General features: G+C 43.6%; 1 protein-coding gene across 2 annotated transcripts in view; it reads left to right on the top strand.

The window, feature by feature from the left end:
* Positions 1-26663, top strand: part of MAST4 (microtubule associated serine/threonine kinase family member 4) — a 716609-nt gene that overhangs the window by 230370 nt on the left and 459576 nt on the right. For both annotated transcript variants that reach the window (XM_069749605.1, XM_069749612.1), the window contains exon 3: positions 1190-1314. In XM_069749605.1, the coding sequence (XP_069605706.1) occupies positions 1190-1314 (125 nt within the window). The remainder of the gene's footprint in view (positions 1-1189; positions 1315-26663) is intronic.

Below are 26663 nucleotides of genomic sequence, written 5' to 3' on the forward strand. Positions count from 1 at the left end.
TTCACTGAATCACAAGTCACACCTACCGCCGTCCACACTTACGCTCAGGCCACACTCAGCTCGCTCACACTCGCTCTGCTGAAGATTTATAGATTTTTATTTTTTTTTCTAGTTCCCCTCAACAGCAATCAACCTTGCTGTTCAAATGCACTTCCAAAAAAAAAAAGGATCAGTGGAGTAGTCAAATCTCCAACCATCAAGAACCTATCTTCGGATACGAACCTATTCCGAAATATCGGATAACTGTTTGTGAACAGAAATAGGTTTTGTACAACCAGTGGTTGAAAATTCATCTGGATTATGTTCAGTTTGATAGTTCAACTAAAGCCGGGGTCACACTTGTGAGTGTGATGTGAGAAACTCGTGCACCAATACCAGGCACTGCCGCCGGCACTCGGGACCGGAGTGCCGGGTATTGATGTGAAAGACTCGCGCGAGTTTCTCGCATCACACTCGCAAGTGTTACCCCGGTCTTACTAGGATGTTTCTCTCTTTCAATCAAGCGATGTTTTTTTGGTTATTTTTTCAGCAATATTTACAAATTCAAGCTTCTTTCCATTATTTTGCAAAAATCCATAGTGTGTGAATACACCATAACGAGCACTCCCAAAACTAAACAATACAGTTTGGACGTGATCACTTAACTATGCGTATCATAATATGCATGTGAATCACTAGGGGACTATGGGGCCAATTATGTAAAAAAAATAAAATAAAATAAAAACAGAGGAAAAGTAGAGCTGACCACTGTAGTCCGAGCAGCAGGACACTGATAACAATTGAGAAAGAAGCATTCTGATAGTGGAAGGGTTAGAGGTAATGAATAAAATGTCTGTACCAATTGACTGTATTTTTATATCGTATAGAACCTAAACCTCCATCTCTGCCATGTTATGAATAGAAGTAGACGTGGAGAAAGATGTATCCAAAATAGTAGCTCTAATTGCTCTGATGTAGATGTCCCCATGTCCCGCTATGCAGGTAGTACCATTTATAGCTCTATCTCTAGAGGTTCAGATGGCACTCTCGTCCGCAGGCAGCTGTCATTCAAAGCTTCAGTGCCTCTTCGTTTTCCTCTTTGATCTGATGTATTTGCATTTCATACCTGGCATTATAAAGTCATAATAACCTGAAACCATAGAAATGAAAAGTTCAGGCTCCCTAAATGAGCGTAGTTTCTATTTTCTAGGACGTTACCTGCTACCTGCTGGCGCTGCGCAACAGTCTTGGCAGGCATCTACGGAAACCTCTAATTTGGTGCGGATGCGGAGCCAGGCTCTAGGGCAGTCTGCCCCGTCTCTGACAGCCAGCCTGGTAAGTGATTTGTTTTCCCTTATGTATAGATTTATTATTATGATTGTAACGGCAAGATTTCTGGCGATGTTGGAACGTTTTCCTTGGCAAAATACAATATAATTGACAATAACTTGTTTCTTCCTGTGTCTCGCTGTATGGAGTTGATGGCAGTGTCCACCTAATTATTGAAAGAAAGGCCAGGTTCACATTTCAATATGTTATATTTTGAAATAAACTATATTAAAATTTGTGAAAACTGTGTATACATTACTTATTTTGGACTGATTTTAAAGAAGGTGTCTCAAGAAGACCTGTACATATGTGCTATTGGGGTATAGGAGTATCTTAAAGAGGGATCCCCCCATCAGGATACTAGTCTGAGATGGAACAGAAGGCCACTCTGCACTTCTCTCCTATTTTGGTGGACTTGTGCTGTTTTTATGTATTACGTGGACACCTGTTTACCTGAGTGGTCACTAGTCACTGCTGCATCAATTTGTAGTCAGCCAGATATTTCCACTGCGAAGTCAGGTTTTTGCCATGGGTGTCAGAGGCAGTCTGCCTATTGAAAAAGTTGGTGTGTTGTGATCTATGTACTATGCCCATAGCTGCATTGCCATTTCCACTCAGGCATTGGAATAGTTGGCATGCACTCTTAATCGGCACGTATCGGAGTTCCTCTAATGCGTGTGGACAGGAGGTTTAGTGTCTGGTGTAAAGGCCCCGGTACACACAAGATTAAAGTCTGCTGAACCTGCTGACTCTCCCCTGATATGAGAAAAGGGAAAAAAAAGCGGTGACATCAGCTTACCAGGTACAAGAAAATATTTGTGTAGTTGAAATACAGGGAGAATTGATACCATAACGGGTCTACGCGTTTCGTGCTACTGTGTAAACCGCAATTTAATGTGCATGTTGATTGTTGAAGTGTTCTTCTGTGGAATTCAATATATAACTTCTAGGGACCGACTGTTTAATTTTTTTTATCATACTTAATTATTTAGCGCCACCCTATTCCGCTGCCCTTCATATTGCTGTCCCCGTCGGTACTCGCAATCTAAATTCCCCATCAGTAGGTCTTTGAGTGTGGGAGGAAACCAGAGACTCGGAGGAAACCCACACAAACATGGGAAGAACATACCAACTCCTTGTAGATGGTAACTGGTGATGGTCAGTTATAAGGAAAGCTTGTTGACTCAGAGAGAAGTATTCCAAAGGGGTCGATAGAAGATCTTTGGATTCCAATGTACACCCAACTCTTGTGATGCAACAAAAATAAACCCTCACACAAGGCTTTCCTGATTTTGAAAGAAAAAAACTAATTATATGTATATAAATCACAAATAACCTGAAAAGCTTGGTATCAGGCGACTCGCAGAATAAAGCGAACACTGTTTTCTTACCATAAAGGGTTACTAAAAGTTTGGAACAAGTTATATGTACCCTAAAATGGTGCCACTGATGAATACAATGCATCTCTCAAACAAAAAATCTTCATATAGTTACGTCTTGGCAGGAGAGAGGCTGCAGAAGCAGATCCCTTCAGGACTCAATGGATACAATTCCGGCAGATTTCGGCAGTGCCTCCGATGACTCACAAACAGTAAAGCTGGAAGGGAAGCACTAGGCAGATCACAGCAATGGTCAGGTACTGGGTGGAGCAGGGCGAAACACGTGGTGGGTAGGGGCCAAACCTCCATTTCTACCACCCTTATCTACCCCAACATAGTCCTGCAACCTTCATATAGTCCTACAACCCCATAATAATAATTACCCCCAAAAATAATAAAGGCCGCCATATCTACCACATAGCGCTGCAACCCCCTTTTCTTCCACCCATGTCTAACCTCCACACAGTCCTGCAACCTCCATATCTACCACCATATAGCCCTGCAACCTCCGTTTCTACCACCCATATCTATCCCCCACAACCTCAGTTTATACCCCCACATAGGCATGCAACCTCCGTTTTTACCATCCATATCTACCCCCACATGGTCTTGCAACCTCCATATGTACCACCACATAGTCCTGCAACCCTCATATCTAACCCCTCACATAGGCCTGCAACCTCAATTTCTGCCACCACATAGTCCTTCAACCCTACATCCCCCCATATATACCCCCCACATAGTCATGCATCCCCCACATATGTACAACCCCTGTTTTGTAAGCCCCACCTATGTACCCCATGACAACCCATCACAGGGTCCATATCCAACCTTTTTTCAACACTCAGTGGGCAAGGAATTATTTATGCGTTAATTTATACTTAAGCTTCTGATCCACACTCCCCAGAACTTGAACTCATGTCTCCACGTTCAAAGATTTGCTCTACAACTGAGCCAAAGCTTGTAATGAGAGCCAGGAGAGAATTTGGTCATCTTGACCTCTATTGCAGGCACTGAATCCAGTAAAAAGGATATACAAATCCATAGAGATACATTCAATATATAACTGTATTTCTATGGTCCCTGTATACTGAGGTGAAGAAAAATATTGGCCCGCATATCTACCCCAACACAGTCCTGAAACCTCCATATCTACCACCACATAGTCCTATATCCCCCATATCTAACCCCCATATTTAACCCCACATAGTCCTGCAACCTCCGTCTCTACCCCACATAGCCCTGAAACCCCCATATCTAACCCCACATAGGCCACCCATATCTAACCCATAGGTAGGCCTGCAACCTCCATTTCTACCCCCAAATAGTCCTGCAACCTCCATATCTACCACCACATGGAGGTCTGCAACCTCCATTTCTACCCCCACATTGGCCTGCAACCTCCATTTATACCCCCACATAGTCCTGCAATCTCCATGTCTACCACCGCATGGAGATACGCAACCCCTACATAGCCCTACATCCCCATAATAATAATTATCCCCCAAAATAATAATGACCCCCTATATCCCACATGCAACCTCCATATCTACCACCACATAGTCCTGCAACCCCCATATCTACCCCAACATAGTCCTGCAACCTCCACATAGTCCTGCAACCCCATAATTATTCCCCCCAAAATATATGCTTCTGATCAGCACTCCCCAGGACTTGAACTCATGTCTCCATGTTCAAAGGCTTTTGCTCTACCACTGAGCCACAGCTTGTAATGAGAGCCAGTAGAGAATTTGGTCATCTTGACCTCTATTGCAGGCACTGAATCCAGTAACAACAATATACAAATCCATAGAGATACATTCAATATATAACAAAGTATTTCTATGGTCCCTGTATACTGAGGTGAAGAAAAATATTGATTCCCACATAGTCCTGCAACCTCCATATCTACCACCACATGGAGGTCTGCAAACTGCATATCTACCCCCACCTAGGGCTCCAACCTCCATATCTACCGCCACATAGGCCTGCAACCTCCATTTATACCACCCATATCTAAGCTCCACATAGGTCTGCAACCTCTATATCTAACCCCCACAAAGCCCTGCAACTCCCATTTCTACCCCCACATAGTCCTGCATGATGTCACGTCTGTGCGCCCTCTGCCTGAGCAGTCATAGTTCAGAGAGCTGGAAGACGACGAAGCTGAGGAGTCCGGAGCAGAGCAGCAGCCAGCGATGAGAGGTGAGTATTTAATTTTTTTTAATGTTAGGAGCATTATATATGGGGAGCATCATATATGGGGCCCATCATGTATGGGGCTCATTATGCACTGGAGCATTATATATGGGCCCATCATACTCTGGAGCATCATATATGGGGCCAATTTTATATGGAGCATGATATGGGCACATCATACACTGGAACATTATATATGGGGCTCATTATATATGGAGCATTATATGGGGCCCATCATATACTGTATGGAGCATTATGTGAGGATTTTTATACTATATGGACCATTATTTAGGGCTCATTATACTGTATGGAGAAATATATGGGGCGCATTATATGGGGCCATCTATATATGGAGCAATATATGGAGCCCATCATATACTTGAGCATTATATGGAGCCCATCATATACTGTATGGAACATTATATGAGACCCATTATGTATGGAGCAATATATGGGGCCCATTATACAGTATGGAGTAATACATGGGGCTCATTATATTGTATGGAGCAATGTATGGGGCCTATTATTCTGAATGGAGCAATATATGGTGCCCATAATATTGTACGGAGCAATATATGTGGCTCATTGTAATTGAATTTACAATAGATATCACTCATGTAATGTAAGAAGTGAAATCTTTGGCATTGTACTATACCTATATTTCTCTGCTGTAACTGTGCATTATGAATTGTGGTATGTGTAAAAGGGGCCCACTGAGACTCTTTCGCCCGGGGCCCACGAAAACCTGGAGCCGGCCCTGGGTAGGGCAGCGCTAACTAGGTGTGCGAGTGGCTGGCGTAACCGTTTAGGAAAAGCCCTTTTCTCTTCACCATGACTGTACGCAGTGCACAAAGCAAGGTTTGTAATGACCTGGTCTGATGTCGAAGAACTTGATTGCCCGCACAGAGGCCCCACTGAACCTTTTGGGATGAATAAGAGCAAAGATTTTGACTCCGGACTCTTCCAACATTAGTGTCTAACACTACAATTGTTCTTATGGATGAATGGACAAAAATTCCCTCTCAAAATCTAATAGAAAGCCTTCCCAAAAGAGTGGAAGCTGGCTGCAAAGTGAGGACCAACTCCATATTAATGCCTGTGAAAGTTGAAAGGGATGTCGTAAAGATTCTGATGGTGCAGTGTGTTGGTGTCCCAATACTTTTGTCCATCTAGTGTAAATAAACCTTGGGAATATTTAGTGTTCTTCCTTGCAAAATAATGGCAGGATTAAAAGCTTTTTTTTTTATTTTTAATAAAGATGGTGAGTCCAAAACCTACAGGACCACTGTGCAAGAGCACATATGACATATCCACACTGAGCTATTGCCCCAAATCTGTACCTTCTGAGTATAACTAAGGGAAACCTAAAACTTTAATAACACGGACAATCTGTCGGAGAATTAAAACCACTTTTTCTGGTATAATTGTGATAAAAGTACCAGTATTTGCATAAACACCTCCATGTTCTGTTCACACGTGTCCACGGCTGAGTGGTGTACCAGGGAGATCGGCTCCTCTCGCTGGCGGTTGCTTGTAATCAGTCTTACTCTGCTGTATACAATAGTGAATTTATTATAAACATTGGTAATTAGATGAAAATGGAATATTTCAACTTCCCCACAATCTGCATAATTTTAACGATCCTATTTCTATGATCTGTAATTTTCTTAATTGGGCATGTTTTTGCATTAAAGCTGACACGAATGAGCGTGTCTTCAGCCCGTCCTGCTTAGATTTATGCAAATTTATCTAATGTAGACGAGCATTTTGAAAATGAAGGCTGGCATCTTGTTACATTCTCATTTTACAGAGCTAGGCTTCCACGGCTAACGAGAAGAATTCAGCGCACATGCTTTACAGCGGAGGATGAAGAGCGGCTGTGAACATCCCAAATCCCTTTCAATTTTTCCTAATAAAAATAGACAGAAAATGTGGCTTTATCCTTGAATATTTAATTTATATTTAAAAACCTACAAACCCAATGGACAGGCATGGCGAAATGTTTATTCTAGAAAGAATACAGGTTATTATGTTTGCAGTTCAAAATTCACTGTAGATGTGACAGTCGTACAAAAATATTTGTAGTATACGCGGCACATGATGCATTATCTTGTCCCATCAATGCTGTATCTTCTTCCAATGTTAGGATTGCTATTGCTTTACTGTGCAAATTTTGGTTTCATCTAGAGTCATGCACACGTGATAGCGGCGAGTACAAAACACTGCTTCATGTATCCATGTTTGTCAGATATTATACCGCCTAATGTCAGATGTCCGGTAACATTTGTATGGAATCAAACAGAAGGGAAAACCCTGTAAATACCTCCCTTATAAAACAGTAAGGACCTAATATAACCAGTAGGTGTCCTATTGCATCTCCGTGCAGCGGAAGGGTATCAGAATTTGTGTAGGAGCTTCAAAAAAATAAGGGTTACGGTATGTTGTTTCAACACAGGAGAGTAGCTGGCGTTACAAAGTTGTGATTAAATGCAGAAATCCTACAGAACAATATAAAAGTTTCATAGCAAATATTGTCTTTGCACAAGTAGTTTATAGTCAAAAGCAGGGTTTCTTTTTTTTTTTTTTTAATTAACCCAGGACTTCTATTAACTTCATTGCCATGGACACGGTGGTGCCACTCCGCAGTATATGTCTCTGACCCATGACCAACAATGTGGGCACCTATCATTGCTAACATCATAAACCACAGTTTAGGGCATTATTAGGGATTGGCCACTTTCTAGTCCAAGTTGTACAAAGTATAAGGGTATACTAATACAGCGATATAGAAAAACCTGCCGCTGTCCCCAGGGTGAATGTGCAAAATACAAAAAACTGCTGCTGTCCCCAGGGTGAATGTGCAAAATACAAAAAACTGCTGCTGTCCCCAGGGTGAATGTGCAAAATACAAAAAACTGCTGCTGTCCCCAGGGTGAATGTGCAAAATACAAAAACCTGCTGCTGTCCCTACAATGTCTGTGACTGCACTCACACAGGTATGGCATAGCTCTGTGTGTATCGTTTAAAATTGGATCGGGTTAAATCATAAAATACAGCTCTTCCCAAATGTTTTATTAGACAGGACCACCTACATCTGTATTTAAATTTAGCCTGTGGAGGATATGCCCTGTCCAGCAGCTTATCTTCATATCGAAATCTACACTGAAATAATTTATAAAATACTATGTAAATGCCTTTAGATTTTCCTCTAATCTGATATTGATGATCTACCCTTAGAATAGGTAATCAATATCCGTTCTGCCACCCGTCACCCCCAGGTATATCAGTTATGGCAGAGGACATATGCTGTTCCACTCTCTGTACTGATTACATAGGGCTGTTGATTAAATAGACAATGTATTACTTTCAAACCTCTACTGATTCTGTAAGATCATGGACGTACTGCCCACTTTCCCCCTTGAAGAACAAGTATATTTTTGTTTTATGTAAGATGAACTGTCATGCGTTAATAATGTTGATATTGTGTTCTGCCCGACAGTAGGAAGAGTTAATGGTTGGGACTAGCACAAAGTGGGAGAGGGGGGGGGTCAGGTGAAGGGACAGATTCTTGTCAAAATGTTAGGGCCCAGTGTGCACCTGAAGTAGATCTAAGCTCTGGACCGTAAGCAGTGCCGCATGACGTGGGTGTCCTGAAGTGAGGAGGGACTGAGATGGTGGTCAAGATGAACCAAAGTAAACGGAAGAGGAAAACTAAAAGGAGGACTGAATGATTAAACGGACACGGGCTCTGGGAGAGGATGCCTAGCAGTACAGACCAGAGTTTATAGCACATGGGTAAGGGGACGAGACAGAGTACGCAAAACGAAGAGAATGCCCCAAGCGGGAGTTCCAGAGTGTCAGAGACAGAGGAGATCAGAACCAGCCATGCTAGTCAAGAACCAGCCAAGGAGGCTCCTGGTGATCAGTGGGAGAGCTGTCCGGTTACATCATGGGTAAGCATGCGTAGGCATCTACTTGTTTAGGAGTGTTTCTTGTGGGGTACTGCCCTTGGCACCTTTTAGATTATATGGGAACTATCCTGTGTTTATAGGCTTTACTTGTAATAGCCTAACTGCTATCAGCGTGCCTGCCTCCGGATTTACATAGTGTCTCCCACTCACACCAGTTTACCTACAGTTTCTTTCTGTATTAACCACTTAGCGACCGCCGATACGCCTTTTAACGGCGGCCGCTAAGGGTACTTAAACCACAGCGCCGTTAATTAACGGCGCTGTGGAAAAAGTCAATAGCGCCCCCCAGAGGCCGATTTTCTCCGGGGTCTCGGCTGCCGGGGGTAGCCGAGACCCCAGAGAACATGATTCGGGGGCCACCCCGCATTTGCGATCGCCGGTAATTAACCGTTTACCGGCGATCGCAAAAAAAAAAAGCGATCTCTTTTTAATTTCTCTGTCCTCCGATGTGATCGCACATCGGAGGACAGAGAAAGGGGGTCCCAGGTGGCCCCCCAATACTCACCTAGCTCCCCCGATGCTTCTCGTGTCTCCCGGTGGGCGCCGCCATCTTCAAAATGGCGGGCGCATGCGCAGTGCGCCCGCCGGCCGGCACCGGGAGAATCTTTGGGATCTCGGCTGCCGGGGGTAGCCGAGACCCCAAAGAGCATGATCGGGGTCGGTATTACCGACCCCTGTTTTGCGATCGCCGGTAATTACCTGTTTACCGGCGACCGCAAGAAAAAAAAAGTAAAGTGTAATTCTCTGTCCTCTGATGTGATCGCACATCAGAGGACAGAGAAATAGGGGGATTCGGGGACCCTAGCATACTCACCTAGGTCCCTGGATCTTCTTGCTGCTCCTCCTGGCCGCCGGCAGAAGAAAATGGTGGGCGCATGCCCAGTGCGCCCGCCATCTGTCTCCATCTGCCGGCCGGCAGGAGAACAGCAGTTGGGGCTAAAATTAGGGTTAGGGGTAGGGTTAGGGCTAGGGTTAGGGCTAGGGTTGGGGCTAAATTTAGGGTTAGGGTTGGGGCTAAATTTAGGGTTAGGGTTGGGGCTAAATTTAGGGTTAGGCTTCTTTCACACTTACGTCGGTACGGGGCCGTCGCAATGCGTCGGCCCGACATACCGACGCACGTTGTGAAAATTGTGCACAACGTGGGCAGCAGCTGTAGTTTTTTTAACGCATCCACTGCCCAATCTATGTCCTGGGGAGGAGGGGGCGGAGTTACGGCCACGCATGCGCGGTCAGAAATGGCGGATGCGACGTACAAAAAAACGTTTCATTGAACGTTTTTTTTGTGCCGACGGTCCGCCAAAACACAACTGATCCAGTGCACGACGGACGCGACGTGTGGCCATCCGTCACGATCCTTCGGCAATACAAGTCTATGGGCAAAAAACGCATCCTGCGGGCACATTTGCAGGATCCGTTTCTTGTCCAAAACGACGGATTGCGACGGAATTACAAACGACGCAAGTGTGAAAGTAGCCTTAGGGCTAGGGTTAGGGTTGGGGCTAAAGTTAGGGCTAGTGTTGGGGCTAAAGTTAGGGTTAGAGCTAGGATTAGGGTTTGGATTAGGGTTGGTATTAGGGTTAGGGTTGGCATTAGGGTTACGCTTGGGATTAGGGTTAGGTTTGGGATTAGGGTTAAGGTTAGGGTTGTGATTAGGGGTGTATTGGGATTAGGGTTAGGTTTGAGGTTAGGGTTGAGATTAGGTTTAGGGGTGTGTTGGATTTAGGGTTTTGATTAGGGTTATGGTTAGGGTTGACATTAGAGTTGTTTTGGGGTAAGGGTTGTGATTATGGTTAGGGCTAGTGATTAGGATTATGGATCAGGTTGGGATTAGGGTTAGGGGTGTGTTGGGGTTAGGGTTGGAGCTAGAATTGGGGGGTTTCCACTGTTTAGGTACATCAGGGGGTCTCCAAACACGACAGCCAATTTTGCGCTCAAAAAGTCAAATGGTGCTCCCTCCCTTCTGAGCTCTGCCGTGCGCCCAAACAGTGGGTTACCCCCACATATGGGGCATCAGCGTACTCGGGATAAATTGAACAACAACTTCTAGGGTCCAATTTCTCTTGTTACCCTTGTGAAAATAAAAACTTGGGGGCTACAATATCATTTTTGTGGAAAAAAAAATATTTTTTATTTTCACGACTCTGCATTCTAAACTTCTGTGAAGCACTTGGGCATTCAAAGTTCTCACCACACATCTAGATAAGTTCCTTGGGGGGTCTAGTTTCCAAAATGGGGTCACTTGTGGAGGGTTTCTACTGGTTAGGTACATCAGGGGCTCTGCAAACGCAACATAATACCCGCAGACCATTCTATCAAAGTCTGCATTCCAAAACGGCGCTCCTTCCTTCCGAGCTCTGCCGTGCGCCCAAACAGTGGTTTACCCCCACATATGGGGTACCAGCATACTCAGGACCAATTGGACAACTTTTAGGGTCCAATTTCTCTTGTTACCCTTGTGAAAATAAAAACTTGGGGGCTAAAAAATCTTTTTTGTGGAAAAAAAAAATATTTTTTATTTTCACAGCTCTGCATTATAAACTTCTGTGAAGCACTTGGGCATTCAAGGTTCTCACCACACATCTAGATAAGTTCCTTAAGGGGTCTAGTTTCCAAAATGGGGTCACTTGTGGGGGGTTTCCACTGTTTAGAGGCTCTCCAAACGCGACATGGCGTCCAATCTCAATTCCAGCCAATTCTACATTGAAAAAGTAAAACGGCGCTCCTTCACTTCCAAGCTCTGCGGTGCTCCCAAACAGTGGTTTACCCTCACATATGGGGTATCGACGTATTCAGGAGAAATCGCACAACAACTTTTGTGGTCTAATTTCTCCTGTTACCCTTGTGAAAATAAGAATTTGTGGGTGAAAAGATCATTTTTGTGTAAACAAAAGCGATTTTTTATTTTCACGGCTCTACGTTATAAACTTCTGTGAAGCACTTGGGGGTTCAAAGTGCTCACCACACATCTAGATAAGTTCCTTAAGGGGTCTAGTTTCCAAAATGGTGTCACTTGTGGGGAGTTTCCACTGTTTAGGCACATCAGGGGCTCTCTAAACGTGACATGGCATCCGATGTCAATTCCAGCCAATTCTGCATTGAAAAAGTCAAACGGCGCTCCTTCACTTCTAAGTTCTGCGGTGCGCCCTAACAGTGGTTTACCCCCACATATGGGGTATTGGCGTATTCAGGAGAAATTGCATAGCAAAATTTATGGTTACATTTCTGTTTTTACACTTGTGAAAATAAAAACAATGGTTCTGAATTAAGATGTTTGCAAAAAAAAGTTAAATGTTCATTTTTTCCTTCCACATTGTTTCAGTTCCTGTGAAGCACGTAAAGGGTTAATAAACTTCTTGAATGTGGTTTTGAGAACCTTGAGGGGTGTAGTTTTTAGAATGGTGTCACACTTCATTATTTTCTATCATATAGACCCCTCAAAATGACTTCAAATGTGATGTGGTCCCTAAAAAAAAAATGGTGTTGTAAAAATGAGAAATTGCTGGTCAACTTTTAACCCTTATAACTCCCTAACAAAAAAAAATTTTGTTTCCAAATTTGTGCTGATGTAAAGTAGACATGTGGGAAATGTTATTTATTAACTATTTTTCGTGACATATCTCTCTGATTTAAGGGCATAAAAATACAAAGTTTGAAAATTGCAAAATTTTAAAAATTTTCGCCATATTTCCGTTTTTTTCATAAATAATCGCAAGTAATATCGAAGAAATGTTACCACTAACATGAAGTACAATATGTCACGAAAAAACAATCTCAGAATAAGCGGGATCCGTTGAAGCGTTCCAGAGTTATAACCTCATAAAGTGACAGTGGTCAGAATTGCAAAAATTGGCCTGGTCATTAAGTACCAAATTGGCTCTGTCACTAAGGGGTTAACTACCTGTATGGGTGCATAATTTTAATATACATCATTTTTGTTATGTATTTTTGTAAAAATAAAGTTGTCTTTTTTACTATGATTTTTGGGATCATTTCACTCCTTTCTTTTGCTGTAGTCTATGATTGTTGGAGTTGTCCTGGTAACCCAGTGAGTCTGGGTACTGACTTTGGGAGAGCTTTTACTTTCTTGCTCTCGGCCACATACTAAGTTTGCGCTTCATGATTTTCTGTTCATGCTAGTAATATAGTTCCCTTGAGCAGAAAAAAGACACTGAACCGCAGGTTGAGAATAGGACAACTAGTCCAAACTGGGTTGTGGTGAAGGAAAGTGAAACAGTGGAGATGCAGTAGTAACGAGAGAGGAATTGGTACTGTGAGTGGTAAATCCTCTGTTTTGTGAAGGAAACGTTCATAAAGTTGTACCTGCTATCTAATGTATAAAATTCCCACCAAGTTATCATTCAATAAAAAGTTTATTTTTGACTGGTGGTCTCCCTCATTAAACTGTTTATCATCTGGTCCTCTCTAACCAAAGTCATCGGTAACATGCGGCCTTGCAAGGACATAGCGCCCCTATAGCACAAGTCCACACACCCAGGCAGGACCTCCACTTTCATGTAATGTATTGGGGTGTAAGAAATGAGTACCTCACCCATGGCTACCGCACCGTTCCACATTACAATGTTATAATCTTAGAGGCCACTGACAATACAGTCATCATTTTTTGGCATGCCTGAAGTAAAACCTGCAGGAAGAGTAGACGTCCACTCTGAAGAAATATTGATGATCTGCAGCCAAAGAGTAGCCACTGACTGACTGCAACAAACCTGAGGCATAACAATCAGTGGCTGCTCTTTGCCTTCAACCTTTAGAGAGAACATCTGCTCTGGTGAAATAGTAAAGGCTGCAGTCAAACAGCCTGCACTGTTTGACTGCAGCAGACTCATGAAACTGCAATTCAACGTGAACTGCTGGGAATACTGACAGCGCTGGAAAAGGGCTGCTATGAGATGCAAATATCCATTATATTACTTTTAATGAGTCAATTAAAGGTGTTTTCTACTACTTTTTCATCCCCTGTTATATATCGTAGCTTTTTAAAACAATACTTTTTGTAATTACTTGTATTAGATGTATAGCTTCTAAGAGCGCATCTCAGCAAGGATCAAATGGTAGTGGATTGTTATGGAGGTTCTTCTTCATCCTCTATTTTGTCTGATACTTCCCTTTTCCAGCACAGGAATTGTACAAAATGAAAGGAAGTTGTAACTGTGCTCCTGGTGGTGGTTGCAGACTTTTTTTTTATTGAATGACTACTTGCTTGAGCATGTGTCCTGAAGACACAATTAGTATGCCTCAACAGGCTGCCAGATTCAGCAGTAGATCAGGGGCCCGACACCTTTGCTAGTGAAGTGCTGTGATTTGCATTTCAAAAGAAATGGGGTTATGTAATCTAATCTCTCTGTAATTCATTTAATTGTTTTGCTTTAGAATACTGACATGGACACTTTTGCATGAAAAGCTCCGAAATTTGCATAACAAACACAGTGGGGTGCATGTATCAGAGTAAATGGTGGTACCACCAGCGGAACACCATTGCAACACACACACACACACACACACACACACACACACACACACACACACACACACTGTATGCGCCGTACGCACCACACACACACACACACACACACACAAACACACTGCATACGCCGTATGCACCACACACACACACACCATATACGCCGTACGCAGCCTCTTGTGTGGTACCACCAACGGAACACCATCGCAATCACGCCGTCGCCAGGATCAGCCGAATGATTCACTGACCGCCGCCATCTTTGTACAGGAGGAGCGCATAGCACATGGGGTAGACAGGTCAAAGAAGAGAGCACAGATGGGAGAAGTCAGCACATGGGGAAAGAGAGAGTGGATAGGTGGGTGAGCACATGGGAGGAGAGATTCTCAACACTGCAAAGCCTGCCCCCATTGTGACATTACCGCCCTCCCGATGCGATGGCATCGGGTCTCCATCTAGTGTTACTATAATAAGAGTATGGATGCATTTACTGGCACATAATAGCAAGATTAATTAATAAAAAATGAAATGAGTTAGGGTAACTTCAAGTGATAAAACAGGGGTTCTCCAGTAGTGGACAACCCTTTTTAATCGTTGCAATGGTTCCATTGCAAACGAATGCCATATAGATCTGCTTAATAAATTGAGATGCCTTTGGCCTGCTTATGAAACCGGTCATCTGGACTACCCCATTTACTTGTATCAGTCTGTGATTGGAACATGAGTTCTACGGCCGAGTACCAGCCAGGATGTCCAGACCTAAACTCAAGCAACCTCATATATTCTCATGAGTTCAGGTCAGGAGATGCACAGCCAGTCAGAACATGGCAGTCTGTTCTCAGACCGTGCATCAGATTTATGAAACCATCTGTTAGGAGTCGAGTTTCCTCTGCTGCACAGGGGGAATCTCGACCCGTGTCTGCTGCGGTCTCCCATTCTGCTTCGGCCGCGGTGGGCTCTGCTCAGCGGAGGCGTCGCTCCCAGCGTCTCACTGGGACTGATTCTGTGCAAAGGGTTACTGCTGCCTTTTCCGGCTCTCCTGTTGTACCCTGCACTGATCTGCGGCGAGCGGGCTTCCCTGGGACTAAGTCCTTATTTGCACACACTGAGCATGCCCAGGACAGGATCTCCCGTTGGAGATTGAGGGTCACATGCTCAGGTGCTGCAGCACATCCCATTGGTCCTCTTGGCAGGTCCTGAAAGGGCAAAACTTCTGTAGCAGCTTCCTGTGCTGCAACTATATAAACTGCGTATGACCGCACGGCCATGCGCTAGTATTGTCTTGATAATATGTGTGTGTGTTGTGAGTGAAAGTCGCTCTTTAAAATACCCTCCCTATTGGATGACTGTTCGCGGAAGGTGTATGTTTGCTATCTAGCGCCCGACTTATCCAACAGCACGTTACACACATAACAGCGTCTAGTTGCTGTGACCGCCTGTACGGCGCCGTGCGCTTCCTCTGCGCTTTCCTTACCCAAGCCTGGGTGGTTAGTGGCGTCCGTCTGTGCGGCACCGCACGCACTCTTGTGCCTTTATATACTATTTTTATAGTTTCTTTACACACCCAGTTGCGGTGTTGTGCCAGCAAGTGGTCTAATCGGACTTCAATCCTGTGTTGGGGTTGTGTTCGCTGACTTCTTGCTCGTGCTCTATGTGCGGTACCGCGGTCCTGTGACTCAACAGGATCGCTTCCTTCACGCAGGGTGAAGTTAACCCGTGCGTGTATACTTATAGTACCGTCATATAGTCCGTCTTACTAGCAGCAGGGTTTTTACCTGCACGGTGGACCTCGGACTGCGAACGCACCTAGTTTCATATCATCTATAGTTGGTGCGTTCCGCCAGTCCTTAACACCATCTTAATTCACCTGTCTGGTGAAAAGGAAAAATCTAGACACTTTTTATTTAATGTCATTTTTTTATCTTCCTGGTGAACAAATATAATCTAGGCCTAATTGTCATGCAGTTTTGGATGCACTGTTAGGCTCTTTAGAAATTTGTTATGAGTTTCAACCCTTTAGTTGATGCAAACCCTTAAAGGTATACTCCAGGCGAAATTAATATAAGATGTTGTGCCTAGTGTAAGACCTGAGGCAACTGGCCATGACACGGTGAATCTCTCTCCGGTGTTCTTTGAACTTTTCTTTCATGCACCTTCCCCTCCGGCCTTGCATGAAAAAATTTTGCCTGGAGTGTTCCTTTAAGGATACAAGACGCTTGGATGCTTGCTTAGACTTCTAATTCCAACCAAACTAGACAGCTATAGATGTGATTTTTGCTCCTAACCTGAGTTATAAGTGTCGTGTGCATGTCTGCAGATTCAGCAGCTCGCCTGCTAAACATTCATCCATTGTGCTGCCCTTTCTAAATTGCAAAACATATCTCAGTGCAATTTAATTTTGATGTGTGCACCAAGGTATATTTCACTCTTTATCTCATTTAGTGATTGTGGAGGATATTTGCCATTTGTGTACTTATTCACGGATTAACATGGCTACACTCGTTTCATGAGCTCTGCTTCAATAATTCTCTTCTGCACATAGCAATAACCTCGGCGTTCCATCAGAGAAATGCCTTTTATCCGTGGAAATCGAGTTTACAGTTCCTCCGTTGACGAAATACACCTCATTATTTTGCATCCTTGCAAGATGTGCTGATTATTCAGAGTGTGAATCATTGCACCATTCAACCGATGATACAAATGTTAAGCAGAAGCCTTTTAAACAATGCATAACATTAATTTTTAAGCGCCTGCACAGCGAATGTATCCCTCGTCGCAGCGGGATACCGGTGCCGTAATGCATTATACTGCAGGTGACCTATATGTAAAGATGGTTTAACCTTTTTGTTTTTGTTCATGGGGACATAAAACCAAAGGAATTAAACACAACTCAAAAATACTCTTGGTGGACAGTGTGCTGTTTTTTTTTAAATTTTTATTATATATATACACTGTGTTCCAAATTATTATGCAAAGTGGATTTAAGTGTCAAAAAGATTTAATTGTTTTGTTTTTCAAATAAACTCGTGGATGGTATTGTGTCTCAGGGCTCAATAGATAAACACATGTGATAATTAGTTTTCCAGGTGATTCTAATTAAAGGAAAACTACTTAAAAATGATGTTCCACGTTATTAAGCAAGCCAAAGTTTTAAGTAAGCAATATGAGAAACAAGAAGGATCTCTCTGCTGCTGAAAAGCATTAAATAGTGCAATGCCTTGGACAAGGTATGAAAAAATTAGATACTTTACAAAAACTGTGTGATCATCATACTGTGAAGAGATTTGTGACTGAAACAGAGCACAGACAGTTCATGCAGATAAAGGCATAACGAGGAAGGTTTCTGTCAGACAAATTCAAGAGAGCAGCTGCCAAAACACCATTACAAAGCAGCAAACAGTTATTTGAAGCTGCTGGTACCTCTGGAGTCCCTCAAACCTCAAGGTGTATAATCCTTCAAAGGCTTGCTGTGGTGCATAAACCTACTGTTCGGCCACCCCTAAACAGTGTTCATGAGCAGAAACGGTTGCAGTGGGCCCAGACATACATGAAGACTAATTTTCAAACAGTCTTGTTTACTGATGAGTGTCGAGCAACCCTGGATGGTCCAGATGGATGGAGTAGTGGATGGTTGGTGGATGGCCACCATGTCGCAACAAAGCTGCGACGTCAGCAAGGAGGTGGAGAAATCATGTTTTGGGCCAGAATCATGGGGAAACAGCTGGTGGGGCCCTTTAAGGTACCTGAAGATGTGAAAATGACCTCTGTAAAGTAAATAGCGTTTCTGACTGACAACTTTCTTCCATGGTCTAAAGGCAGAAACGTGCCTTCAGGAGCAAAATATCTTTATTCATGACAATGCACCATCCTTCAAAAAGAACCTGAAGACCCACCTCTTCCGACAAGCCTACAACCTGCAGTAACCACCGATCGACCAAACCGCTGCATGACCAGCACTACCCACACCTACTGTATTCTCACCCATCCCTTGTAGATTGTGAGCCTTCGCGGGCAGGGTCCTCATTCCTCCTGTACCAGTTATGACTTGTATTGTTTAAGATTATTGTACTTGTTTTTATTATGTATACCCCTCCTCACATGTAAAGCGCCATGGAATAAATGGCGCTATAACAATAAATAATAATAATAATAATAATAATCTCATGCTGCAAAGAATACCTCTGAGTCATTGGCTGCTATGGGCATAAAGCGAGATAAACTCATGGTGTGGCCACCATCTTCCCCTGACCTCAACCCTATAGAGAACCTTTGGAGTATCATCCAGCACAAGATCTATGAGGGTGGGAGGCCGTTCACATCAAAACAGCAGCTCTGGGAAGCTATTCTGACTTCATGCAAAGACGTACAAGCAGAAACTCTCCAAAAACTCAAGAATGCAAGAATTGTGAAGGTGATATCAAAGAAGGGGTCCTATGTAATGTAACTTGGCCTGTTAGGATGTTTTGGAGTTAAATAGCTTTTTTTGTTCCGTGAATGTGACCTCCTAATGCTGCAAATTCCACAAATGAGCATTTTCAGTTCTTTAAAACATATCAAATGTTTAGAAATTCTGCTGTGCCTAATAATTTGGAGCAGTGCATTTTGAGTTTTTATTCATTTTGGAGATTATACTGTTATCATTGGGAGGTTTCTCCAATAAAATTCGATGGATAATCTAACGGGTGATGACTTTTATTAGACTGACTGTCATTTGCACCAACCATTTAGGAAAATCCGAGAAAAATGTCATCTGCATAATAATTTGGAACATAGTGTGTTAATAAAAAGCCAAACTGAACAGCGGCCGAAGCTTCTCTTCTGAACATCGCTATTAAAATAGGAGTTTTCGAGAAATCATTATCTCAGAAAAGTTATCCGTGTCTGTATTTCAGTGATGTGTTTTACTATGATCAAAGGATAGTTATTGGAATATAGAACATAGAATGTCGGCGACTAAATGTGTTCTTACTTGGTGATTAGAGACATCGGTTGTCTCGTTTAGAATCTCTTCTTTCAGAAATAACCCTGTGAGCACCAAGCATAACCTTTTTTTCTTTTGGCCTTTTGCACTAAGTATGAAGGTTTACCAATTTCTCTAGTTTTATACTTTTTCTTACAAATTAAAATGTGATCCTGAAACCTTTTCTTTTCCTCTAATCGGTATTTTTATGATTGTAGATTTTTCTTTTCCTTTTTGCACATTATCATTTATGCTGGCATAGCTGGGCATTTTAAAGGGAACCTGTCACCAGTTTTGACCGTTATAAAGTACAGCCAACGGCCTTTCAGGGCTTATATACAGCATTCTATAATGCTGTATATAAGCACTTACCCGATCTACAAGAGAAGAAAAACAACTTTTATTATACTCACCTGCAGGGCGGTCCAGTGCGAGGGGTGTCACTCTTCTTGGTCCGACGCCTCCCATCATGTTATGATCGCCGCCTTCGTGCTTGCCTCGTGTGGATGACATGTCGCTGCATCATCCACACAATCTCCTCGGCATCGGGCTCCTGCACAGGTGTACGTCTCTGCTTAGTTGAGTGCAGAGCAAAGTACTGCAGTGCGCAGGTGTTGGAAAAGTTTACAGAACTCTAGCACCTGCACACTGCAGTACTTTGCTCTGCACTCAACAGGGCAGACCCGTACACATGCACAGGAGCACCGTGCCGAGGAGACTGTGGATGATGCAGCGACGCGTCATCTACAGGAGGCAAGCAGGAGGACGGCATCGCAAGAAGATGGGAGGTGCTAGACAAAGAACAGTGACACCCCTCTGACCGTGGCAGCAATCAATCCAGGTGACACATGGTTTATGAAAAAACAAACTTTTACTTTGTGAATAGCAGTGTGTACAGTATCTATTGGCAGATGCAGAGGATAAGGCCAAATGGGCTGTCATTTTCTCCACAGGTACAGGGTACAACTTCAGCCACGGTTTTCTGTCCCTCTCGCTGGTTTCTCTAGTAGAGCGCCTCGTCAGGGCAGTGGGGTACTCAGTACCGGGTCCTGCGGTTCACAGAGGGATGTCACAGTGGCTGACCCGGTCCGTGACCCTGGAACGTCCGTGAAAAGGGGAAGGTCTTTAAAGGGATAAAGTTTATGTTCGTGATGCCACCTGTGGTATTCGGTCACGGTGACCGACGCTGCTTTAAGGGGTCCGCTGGGGTGATATTATGGCAGCTAGATGGTATAACTTCCCTCAGGTGAAGTGTATAACCCCCTGTGGTATAGATGGTGAATGGTGAGTGGCGCAGAGAAGAACGAGGACACAAGGTTGCAGTCTCTTTACCTTTACTGAAGACTTCAGCATCCACAGTCCAGAGCACCAGATCACAGGGCAGGCAGAGTCCAGCCGGTTTGGAGGCAAGTCCAGAGTCCCCTTGTCCAGATGGAGAATAAAAGCCTTCCTCTAGCGCCGTGGTGGTGTAGTCCCTTACTGCTAAGCTTCTCATAAAGTCCTCACAGATGCTATGTCTCTCTGTACCCCGGATTGGATAGGACATACCCGTATGACTGGTGACTTGAGGCGGTTTATAGGGACTCTAGCATGCCCCAGCCTCTAAGGTTGTCACCGTGCCTCCCGGGTGTTAGGTCGGACAGGTAACGTAGAGTTCAGCTGTCCTGCCGGTCTGATGTAAGTCATAGAGGTCCTTACAACCTCGGAGTTCCAGCTACCTGTCTCTGTGCCTCAGAAGGAGGCAGCCTGCTCGGGGCTGGTCCCCTTCTGATATCCTCTCCTGTGCTTCCTCTCCTGCACGCTCGCTGCAAACAATTCGGCCTTCAATGTCTTTTTCTGGGAGCTGCAGCCCTGTGGGCATGCACAGATGCACAGCTCCGTGGACCCTCTGTCCTCCTCAGACTACTGTCTGGAATGTTCTAATCTTCCCTACAGACTACTATATATATATATACATATATATATATATATATATCTATATATATATATATATATAGATATATATATATATATATGTATATATATATATATATGTATATATATGTATATATATATATATATATATATATATATATCCTAGGAAATAGGATCAGAAGCTCCCCCTGGTGGCCTGAAGTGTTGCATGTTTGTGGTACCTGGATGCAGTTATCCTTCCTTGCCTCCAAACGTAGAATCACTCTCCCTGGGAGGAAAGCGACACTACTGCGACGACCAGGACCCTGGGGCGCCGCACTAGCCCTAGAGAATCCTCCTCACCTCTAGCAGTATATCCAGATTGCAATACCTTCCGCCTCATGTAGTCTGAGTCCATCTTTCCTTCTATCTTCACAAGCTGAGTGTGTGCCTCTGGCCGCCAATATCCATCTCGAGGTTGCCCCAGGCCATTTAGATGGAATCACGTGAAAGGGTATTTTCGGCAATCCACTGCCCCAAGTATAAGGCTCACGCTGTCCCTAGCAGCCTCTTAGGCCTGCTACTTCACTCACCGCTATCCACACACTAACTGCCCTGTCACTTCATGGATCTGCTACCAACTCAGTTTCCCCTCCCAAACTGGGCCGGCCACTTCAGTTAACCCTGTCCAAGCTAACTGCAGTCCCAGTGGGTATCATACTTTTATCATATACATGAGCATCAAATACATTTAACCCTTGAGTGTCGGAGCAATCCATCAGCCCCCACCAATGTTACACATGCAGCATGTAAGTGCATGTTCACACTGGCCTCTAAACACACAAAACCTAAGATAGAGACACAAAGAAATTACTTGAGTCCCTTTTAATAGAAGTTTTTTCCTTGCCATGACAAAAAGTTATTCAAGTCAATCTGACCCAACGATCTATGGATGGTTGCAGATCTGACATTGAGACTCCCGTGATCAGTTTGTCTTCTGTGAAGGTCACAGCCAACCCGGTCTCTCAAATTAATGGCGGTCCATATATTTCATGCATGGACCACTGGAACCGCTGATACTTGTCCGGAGCGCGAGAGCCATATATTGGAGTCTACAGTGGGGTCACCTTCCCTTGTGACACTCGTATGGTCAAATAGGACATGGAAGGTGAGAACATTTTATTAAGACCATTAATATCCCCCCCCCAAAAAAATTGGTTAAATATAGTGATGAGCGAATATACTTGTTACTCGAGATTTCTCGAGCACGCTCGGGTGTCCTCAGTATTTTTTAGTGCTCGGAGTTTGTTTTTAGCGCCGCAGCTGAATGATTTACATCTGTTAGCCAGCATAAGTACATGTGGGGGTTGCCTGGTTTCTAGGGAGTCCCCACATGTACTTATGCTGGCTAACAGATGTAAATCATTCAGCTGCGGCAATAAAAACTAAATCTCTGAGCACTAAAATATACTCGGAGGTCACCCGAGCGTGCTCGGTAAATCTCGAGTAACAAGTATATTCGCTCATCACTAGTTAAATATAAGCAGCTTTTTAAATATTTTTATAATACAATTGTGGGAGGAATGGGGGGAATCATTTATGGGGGGAATCATTAAGGATCCTGCATGTCAGGTAGTTCCCAGGACGGGCTTTGGGATATGTGAGATATTATGTTATCCAGGGTTAATTCTGTTTGTATATTTAAAAAAAATGGGAAATATCCGAAGAGAACAATCCCTGGCAGAAGATGTCACTTGCTGCAGGTAGAAGAGAACATACAGTCCCACGGTTGATTTATATTTTAACATGTTGCTGAAATGACTCAAGAACATCCCTGAGCAAATCTGTCCATGGGTTTACAACAAATTTATGAGACACAGCATTGCTGCCGCTTTTCATTCACATGGCCGGAAAATAGCATTATTTTATAGCGTGCCATTTAAATAGAATTCACTCTAATTGCAAATTACTGACAAAAGATATCCATAAAATGAAATACTCTCCTAATAAAGCATCCGTGGCAGTCACAGTAAATTTGCCTTCCACTATTAACGCATCCATTGGTTCCAAATGTTACACTGAATCATATTAATACTGAAGTGTGTTTAGACTTTCACCTGTAAAATATGAGTGCGGAAATGAAATATGCCAAGGAAAGCCGGCACCGTGCTGACACGGCGGAGTCCTCTGCCAGACAGGAGCGCATCAGTGCTGGAACTTCATCTGGCCGCAATAAGCAAATCCACTAGGTGGCAGATGGATCAGCCGCTCTGGAGGCACTCTGCTCTGCTCATTCACTTACATGAAATGTATTAGGATTTTTTTTTTTAGCCAAAATTTACAATGTCTTTTTACTTTGGCAGAAATTATATTGTAAATGATTGCTTTGAGAGTACATAGTGCAACTGCTGGGGATAATAAACCTCCTACAGCCAGTTTTATCGGAATTTTACAGGTTGCTTCAGAATTCTGTGTTCCTCTGAAATGACTGTTGTGGAACTTTGACGTGTTCGCTAATGTTTGTATGTTCATAATAGTCATTATGACTTGTAGTACACATCTCAGCTGCTGTAGAACCTCTTGTAAGACATATCTAGAAATTGCAAAACTGTATAGGGTTTTGTAAAAGCATTTTTTTTTTATTGCTCCCTTTTGATGGACAGAATAGATCACTCGTAGGGTACTCGCACATATATATGTATAGATGTAATTCTGACCGACCTGTAATAAATCTTAGCCAACCTTCTCATGCAGGCATCCTTGGGCGCCTCTTTCATTTACGATGCCCCCACAATATCATGGTCTAGTGTGACTCCTACTCGTGTGCATTACGCTGTGACGTCATCTTTTTACTCCTCTCTGATCAAAACTGATCTGTTGAATATGCCGTAGATCCTGTAAAAAATCCCCAAATTAATTAGATTAAAATTGATTAATGTGGATTAATATGTGGATTAATTACACAAATAATGCATAGTGTGGCTATACATTTATCCTACAGTATAAGTCAAAAGCTTTTCCCAATGTATACTGTGCCACAGTAGGATGCACTGTGTAACTAGCCTAGCTGACCCTCATTTTAAGCACAGAATTGCAATGTACTCTCTCGCACAGATAACAAAATGAACTCTAAGAATCTTCAGAAAAATCTCTAAATTTTAGAAGTCACTATTTTACACTTTTCAAAGATCATACAGTAAGTAAAAATATTTGATATGGTACTTATTAACAGTGATGTAACTAGAATTCCATCGACCTTGGTGCAGAATTTGGACCTTGGCCCCCAACCTTGGTAGCGTTCTAGATCCTATAAAGATGTACGTATAATAATGTCCCCATCGTTGCACCTTCCTGCAATGATGTCCCCATCCTGGACCTCATCTTGTAATGTATCTAATTCTAGGCCCCTTCCTGTTATAATATCCCCTATCCTGGGCCTCTTTCTGGTAAAATGCCCCCCCCATCCTGGACCCCTTCCTAGTATAATGAACCTCTTCCTGGTATAATGAGCTCCATTCTTGACCCTTTCTTCTTATAATGCCCCCTATTGTGTGCCCCTTCCTTGTATAATGACGTCCATCCTGCCCCCCTTCCGCGTTTAATGACCTCCATCCTGCCCCCTTTCCTTGTACGTCTCTGGCAAAAATTAGGAGACCACTGCAAAATGTTTAGTTTCTGATTTTTCTCTTTATTGGTATATTTTTGAGTAAAATGTAAATTGTTCTTTTATTCTATAAACTTCTGACAACATGTCTCCAAATTTCCAAACACTAAATTTTGTATTTTTCTGACATAGAAAAATGGTCAAAATGGAAAAAATGAAAAGTGCTTTCAGATTTCAAATAATGCAAAGAAAACAAGTTCATAATCATTTAGTAACAACAATACTAATGTTTTAACTCAGGAAGAGTTCAGAAATCAATATTTTGTGGACTAACCATGATTTTTAATCACAGCTTTCATGCGTCTTGGCATGCTTTCCACCAGTCTTTCACACTGCTTCTGGCGCAAAAATTAAACCAGTTCTTCTTTGTTTGTCTTGTGACTATCCATCATCCTCTTGATTACATTCCAGAGGTTTTCAGTGGGGTTCTGGTCTGGAGATTGGGCTGCCAATGACAGAGTTTTGATGTGGTGGTCTCTTAATTTTTGCCAGAGCTGTATAATGACCTTCATCCTGCATTCTTTCTTTGTATAATGACCTCCGTCCTGCCCCCTTCCTTGTATAATGACCTCCATCCTGCCCCTTTTCCTTGTATATTGACCTCCATCCTGCCCCCTTTCCTTGTATAATGACCTCCGTCCTGCCTCGTTTCCTTTTATTATGACCTCCATCCTGCCCCCTTTCCTTGTATAATGACCTCCATCCTGCCCCCCTTCCTTGAATAATGACCTCCATCCTGCCCCCCTTCCTTGTATAATGACCTCCATCCTGCCCCCCTTCCTTGAATAATGACCTCCATCCTGCCCCCCTTCCTTGTATAATGACCTCCATCCTGCCCCCTTCCTTGAATAATGACCTCCATCCTGCCCCCCTTCCTTGTATAATGACCTCCTTCCTGCCCCCCTTCCTTGTATAATGACCTCCATCCTGCCCCCCTTCCTTGTATAATGACCTCCATCCTGCCCCCTTTCCTTGTATAATGACCTCCATCCTGCCCCCCTTCCTTGAATAATGACCTCCATCCTGCCCCCCTTCCTTGTATAATGACCTCCTTCCTGCCCCCCTTCCTTGTATAATGACCTCCATCCTGCCCCCCTTCCTTGTATAATGACCTCCATCCTGCCCCCCTTCCTTGTATAATGACCTCCTTCCTGCCCCCCTTCCTTGTATAATGACCTCCATCCTGCCCCCCTTCCTTGTATAATGACCTCCATCCTGCCCCCCTTCCTTGTATAATGACCTCCTTCCTGCCCCCCTTCCTTGTATAATGACCTCCATCCTGCCCCCCTTCCTTGAATAATGACCTCCATCCTGCCCCCCTTCCTTGTATAATGACCTCCTTCCTGCCCCCCTTCCTTGTATAATGACCTCCATCCTGCCCCCCTTCCTTGTATAATGACCTCCATCCTGCCCCCCTTCCTTGTATAATGACCTCCATCCTGCCCCCCTTCCTTGTATAATGACCTCCATCCTGCCCCCCTTCCTTGTATAATGACCTCCATCCTGCCCCCCTTCCTTGTATAATGACCTCCATCCTGCCCCCCTTCCTTGTATAATGACCTCCATCCTGCCCCCCTTCCTTATATAATGACCTCCATCCTGCCCCCCTTCCTTGTATAATGACCTCCATCCTACCCCCCTTCCTTGTATAATGACCTCCATCCTGCCCCCCTTCCTTGTATAATGACCTCCATCCTGCCCCCCTTCCTTGTATAATGACCTCCATCCTGCCCCCCTTCCTTGTATAATGACCTCCATCCTGCCCCCCTTCCTTGTATAATGACCTCCATCCTGCCCCCCTTCCTTGTATAAT

This window comes from Ranitomeya imitator, chromosome 1, assembly GCF_032444005.1.
Source record: "Ranitomeya imitator isolate aRanImi1 chromosome 1, aRanImi1.pri, whole genome shotgun sequence".
Classification (NCBI taxonomy): domain Eukaryota; kingdom Metazoa; phylum Chordata; class Amphibia; order Anura; family Dendrobatidae; genus Ranitomeya; species Ranitomeya imitator.